The 6,000-nt window shown below is 45.2% G+C and overlaps 1 protein-coding gene across 1 annotated transcript; it reads right to left on the reverse strand.

Annotated features, from left to right (window-relative positions):
- Positions 1-4,016: 4,016 nt before the first annotated feature.
- On the reverse strand, positions 4,017-5,742 carry LOC309696244 (uncharacterized protein). Its single transcript, XM_082517395.1, has 4 exons — positions 5,678-5,742; positions 5,087-5,255; positions 4,476-4,587; positions 4,017-4,071 (listed from the first exon to the last, which is right to left on the reverse strand). Exons 1-4 carry the CDS (start codon positions 5,702-5,704, stop codon positions 4,068-4,070), a joined length of 312 nt encoding a protein of 103 aa, XP_082373521.1. The 5' UTR covers positions 5,705-5,742; the 3' UTR covers positions 4,017-4,067.
- Positions 5,743-6,000: the final 258 nt, after the last annotated feature.

Genomic DNA, 6,000 nt, shown 5'->3' on the forward strand with positions numbered 1-6,000 from the left:
TTTTTCCTTCCTGCAGTTCGTTCTTTGTAGTCTCTGTGAGCACACTGTGAGCTACAGTCAGACGCCCTGGGTGTGTGAGTGCACGCATTCACCAGCACATCTGTGTCACACCCTGGCTTTGGCTGCCTCTTCATCTACACATCCAGATCTATGGAAGGTCGAATGTGCACAGTAACAACTGTTTCTGTCCACAATTGTTTCTTATTCTCAGTGTCTGTTGAACTAAAAGAGAAAAAAAAGGCAGATCAGTGCCACTAATAGTGAGAGAAGAAACTAAATGAAGTCAAATTAAATTTCTGGCAGATGATTTCAAAAAGATCCCGTTTCATTAGTGTTGGCTCACGAACACGTCTCCAAAGCTGAGCGCTCGATATCCAAGCAGCTTAGTTCAGGACATGAACATGTATCATCAATGTAACAGTTTTCATTCATACAGCAGCAAATCACAACAACAACCCGAGGTGAATGCAGGGCTGCTCCGTGAAAACATCAAGTGGAGGTTTGGACTTGAACTGGCTGTAAAATAAGGCTACCTCAGAGCTCTCCGAGGGAAGCCCAAAGGTCTCCGTTACTTCTGATTTTGGCAGCGATCATCCTGTTTGGAATAATCAACCACTTCGACCATTCCTACCTCTCAGACTTCTACAGCTTTCACATCTGTGCGGTGACCAACAAGTTCCCAGATTTTATACCAAAGCATGAACATCCTGTCCATGTGCTAACACTGACGTCTCACTGTGGCCATGATAAACTCTGATGGTTCATTCCACAGGAAGATGCTGCACAAACATTTCCCTCTCTGTCACTGCAGTTGTGCTGTGACACTCTGAGGATGTTCAGGGAGCATCACAGATGAAACACACTGGAAGGCTCTCAGAAATGATCTGAAGAGCTTCAAGAAGATCCTTCAAGGATCAGCTAATGAGCCCCTCACCCGCTCACTTTTTCTTTCTCTGTAACTTGTGAGGGCGGGACGTCGCCAGTGTCAGATGGAGCGTTCCTACGCTGTCGTAGGCAGAGTCCTTCGCAGGGACGCCACGCTCTTGGACACGGAGCCCTTTGACGCCAGTGCCCGCGACAGACAAAAGGGGCCTCCGTTCCTGTCAAGATAAAGCCACAGTCGCTATTGTAAAGTCACACGGCTATTGTGTAGTCAGCTTCTCTTGCTGTTTTGCAGAAGCCCACATACAGAGACACACTCCAGCACAAGCGCACAAAAAGGCGACAGAGAATTGTGACAGAATTGGACGCTTGTACTCCTCTGAAGACGCTGCTCTGGAGGAAAATAAAGGACGGGACTTTCAGGGCGGGGAGGGGGAGCGTTTCAAAAACACTTCTGAACAGCCAGATCAAAGTCAGCGGCAAAAAAGCAAAGCGTGAGCGCAGAGAGGGGAAAACAAAATCACAAATAGTGAGTAAACACGGTGGAATGGCAGAGTGGCAGAGCAAAGCACGGGGAGGAAGGGTGTCAGAGTATCTTAACCACGTCCAAAGGTGTCTCTCCTCGCTGCACACACGAGTGCAGGTTATCACGCAGCGCAATTGACTTTTCTCTTGGTGTTGCAGAAGGACAGCAGGTGTTTGTGCGGTACAGCAAGGCAGCTGCAGCAGAGTGAGGAGATAACAACCAGAAAAACAAGCCCTCCTCCTCTTCCTCCTCTGCTACCTCCCCATCTTTTTGTTTTTTGTGACTGGTGGTTTCTCAGGACGGCGACAATCACACAATGTCGTTTCTCTTTCTTTCACCAGAACGGCAGAGAAAAGGTCACCTTTGGAAACTTGAAGCCACTTCTACAGAAGTTCCTGTGACGAAGCAGGAGGATCAGCAGTGTTTTGCACTTTGCTTGTACAGCGTTTCATCACCTTTCATTAAAGCAGAAGCTGTCCTTATGACTGTGTGTGTACGGCTGATGAATCATTTTCTTATAAATGTATCATTTAGTTTCACATCACTCACAATTCTGCTTCTTGATAATCCAGATGTTGCAACGTTAGTTTTTACTGTTACGTTTGCTGATTACACTTCTAAAACATTCTCACTGGTGAGAGGTCAAACCTGTCTCTGCGACAGTGTGCACAGAAGCTCATTGGATAGGACACGTGATTATTGGTGATCAGTTCTGTGCAGTGAAGACAGATGAAATCAGTATGTGTTTACATGAGAGATGATAATAACATGTTAACGGTGCACTGGCTTTTTTAACGTCCTTGTAAATGAGGACCTGAGTTTGTAGTGTTGAGCTTGGCTTACAGAGACATTCACTCCAGCTCTGTTTATCTACTTTATTTTAATATAACTTTGTTACGTCCCACAGTAAATGAATTAAAAGTACAGATGCTTTGTGGATGGTATGATGCAGCCGAGTACATTCATTAGAATTTGAAGCTGAAACGAGGTTTGTGCTTCCTCGTATAAATATGACGTGAGGTTCAGTTAGCTTGGCACAAAGATTTGCTCTTATACACTTGAGAGACTATCAGGTTACAGAGTATTTCTGACACAAGTATTCGTACTTCTGTTTACCATCTTTTTTCTGCCACCTCTGACACTAAAATGTTTTTTGTCTTTTCCACTTTAAATATTTTCTTCAAGTCGCTTCACTGATGAAACTGACCACACCTTATTAATGAGCGTTCGCTCGCGTGGAAGTAGAGAATAGTTTATCGCGTCCGGTTGATCCCGCCCACTTCCTGTCTGTGGTGGAACCACACGGGCTGCTGGAGGATTTTAAGGCCTGAAAATAAGTGCGTCTTTATTTCTGTGCGCTGGTTTCAATTGCATTAGACTCACATATGTAAGAGTGTAGATTCAGTCTGAAAGCAGCTCCTAAACAGATTTGGTTTAATAATATTTAATAATATTCTCTAAATGTTCTCTGTGCTGGCTGATAGAATTACACCCAGATTCCACTTCTGGTCACAGAGGGGAGGCCACAATAACACATAATGAATGCAGCGTGCTAATAACGAGATGCTGGAAAAACACTGCTCAGAGTCGAGCCATTTGCAGATCTAATGGGAGCTTCTTAGAGGCAAATTGTCTTAATAGAGCTGCGTTGTAAATTGACCAGGAACCGCAATGACACACACGAGCACGTCATTCTGCAGGTACCAGAGAGAGAAGAAGACAGCGAAATGTGACAGCGCTGGTCTCTACATGTGGCACAAAGAGTGTTTGTGAGGCTAATAAACGTTCTCTATTTTTATTTTATTTTATTTATTTTATTTTATTTTTTTTGGGGGGGGGGCATTATCTGGCTGACAAAATCCAACATAAGTGATACATCTTCCTCTTTCTTCCTCACTGCAAAGGCAGTTCAATTATTCATTGTGCTCAGCGCTGAGACACACAGCCTTAACACACACTGTCACAGCTAATGGAAGGAGCAATCACACATTTTACAGAAAACCAAATATGCAGATGTGTCTGCTGCAATTTACGCAGACATATTTTAATGTGAGGAATCTGAGGAAGGACGGGGGGCAGAACGATCCTGGGAAAAATCGAACGACACATTCGATGAATATTCGCCCGTTGTTCTGGGTGAAGTCGCCACCTACTTCAGAGGATCAGGAAAGGAAACAAGTCGAGCTCCTCTGAGTGCGGGGTGTGGCACGGAGGCATTAAGTGGCGTAATTAATAGCGTTCTCACATATCTGGCGAAGTTATTAGGGTGCAGGGGAGAGAAAGTGGCGCCTTAAGAGGCTCTCAAATTGCACTCCAAGATTTGTCACTTACAGGAGCCGTTTAATAGCTCGTTTGAAACTGTTGACCTCAGTTAGCAGAACAAGCCCATTTGAGCTCTTAGTGAATTAGTTCAGATTTAAATGGGCTAAGTGAAATCCCACACTCCTGTGCAAACACACACACACACACACACACACACACACACACACACACACACACACACACACACACACAGCTTTAAACATCACCAGTCAACATTTGTTATTTTACCCAGCAGTGCAGCTTTATTTCATTAAGGAATAATTGCTTTGAAAGAACACAGAAGATTCTGACATTTAGCTTTCTCTTCACTGCTAATTTCATTGGTTTCTTCTCCACGTCACCTGCAGACAATCATAACATATAGAAGAAAATGAAAGGAAATGGTCCAATGTTGAAAACGACATGAAACTATCAGCAAATGTCAGCATCAGGGGGAAACGCAACCCAATATGATGATCCACTGGAGGAAATATTTACCAATCTAAAAATTTCATATGGTAAATGTTAGAAGGCAAAGAGGGTGCTGCCAATAGGATCCAATTAAAGAAACATTTTTGAGGGTTTTCGCAGGAATGCCAGCAACCAATGGAGATATCAGCGCATAAATTATCTGCGGCCGACTTAATTACACACGAGCGGAGCGAGGAGTAGACAAAAAGAGAGCGATGTGGGCAAACAGGCGGAGGAACGGAGGTGCGGAGAGTCTATTCTCTCTGATAACTCCAAAGTTAAAAGAAAAACTCACCCTGCTGCAGGCTCCTCCATCTGTCTGTGCTGCACACACACTCCGTCAGCTCTGCAGTCCAGCAGGAGCAGGTTAAAGGTGCCTTTTCTCTTGGTTCTTGCCGTCCTCCAGCCTGGAAATGTTCACACACACACACACAGATGAAAAGCAAAGTTGCACCGAACCTCCTAAATTCAGAAGTTTGCGCCGCATGGCAGACACGCCAAAAAAAAAAGCTGCATTTCATCCTTTTTTGAATCAATTTCTTTCTTTTCTCTGCTTCTTTTTTTAGTGATGGGGTGATGGGGAGGAGATGGGGGGAGGGGAGGCTTGTTTTATGCTTTGCACATAAATGTGATGCATAGACTCTGCGCGCTCATATCTGCCTGCATTGTACGTGGGCGGGTGTAAATCCTCATCTTCCTGTATATCCATTAGTAATGCAACACTCTAAAAATAAAGTGTGCCCCGGCGTATCTGTGCCCATGAACATGTTGCCTGTGTAATCACATTTTATAGACTTCTTCTTTATCTGTTGTCAGAAGAGAGAGAGGGATGGAGGGGAGTGCTGCAGCTCTGCGTGGCTTTACAGATGCCCGTGATAGGCCGATTGTCCACGCCGGGGTTCTTACCTCTTTTACCAAAAAATAGCATCACACCAGCAGGACGGCTTCTACGGTGAAAGGTGAGATAAGGCCCCGGGTTTTTCCTTACCGATTTCTCCTCCATCCACTCGTCTTCTTCTCTGCTGCACTGACACAAATCAGCATGCTTAGAATAAACTGCATATGTTATCAGCTCCTTGGAAAGCAAGGGGAGAGGAGACAGAGAGAGGGAAGACTTCTATCACTTAATGAAAAATAGCTTCCCTTTTGGACAGAACTTCATAGGGCTGCAATCAAGCCCTGGCCCCCACTTCTTGACGTGCAATCGAGGCAAATCAAGTCAGCATCTATTAATAATATTTCCCTGGCTCCTTTCATTCCAGCGCGTGTCCTACCACTGTCAGCGCTGTGATGGAGCACTGCCTTTATCTCCACCCCAGCCTGCTCTGTCACAGTGATAAACAATTCTAACAAGAATCAGAATAAAGATCTCCCCAGTAGACTCCCAGAGATAGAGGGGGCCCTTTTTTCTCATTTTCTAGACGGCAAAATTTAATCTAGTCCCCCAACCCCCCTCCCCCAAACACACACCATCACCAGCCCCCCAAACACACACACCAAAGCTTCCTTCCTCCTTCCTTCCATCACCTGCTTCCTCCGCTGCCCTCCCTATCTTCTTTTTTCCTCCTCTTCCTTCTTCCCTGCTCTCTTTTTCTAAGCGTCACATTCAAAGAGATGTAAATTTCCTTAGAGCTGGGACCTGATGGCGTAGGAGCATAGAGCGGATGTCAAAGGCGGCGAGCGTACGTGAGAGGGGTGGAGTTACCGCTGTACCCCGCCGCTGGCTCGGTTCGACTAAAACCCTGGTTTGAGCGTTTGGTGGAGAAAATGTTACAGTATATGTAACCTATGCAGACACCACCCTCCTCCTCTGAAGGAGA

This window comes from Aulonocara stuartgranti (genome assembly GCF_965226115.1).
Source record: "Aulonocara stuartgranti genome assembly, chromosome: 19".
Lineage (NCBI taxonomy): Eukaryota > Metazoa > Chordata > Actinopteri > Cichliformes > Cichlidae > Aulonocara > Aulonocara stuartgranti.

Coding starts and splice junctions, on each gene's coding strand:
- LOC309696244 (XM_082517395.1), bottom strand. CDS start 5,704: ATGGAAGGAAGGAGGAAGGAAGCTTTG. Junction 5,256..5,677: donor GAAGGAGGAAGGAAGCTTTG/GTGTGTGTGTTT, acceptor TTGCTTTCCAAG/GAGCTGATAACATATGCAGT. Junction 4,588..5,086: donor GCTATTTTTTGGTAAAAGAG/GTAAGAACCCCG, acceptor GAACATTTCCAG/GCTGGAGGACGGCAAGAACC.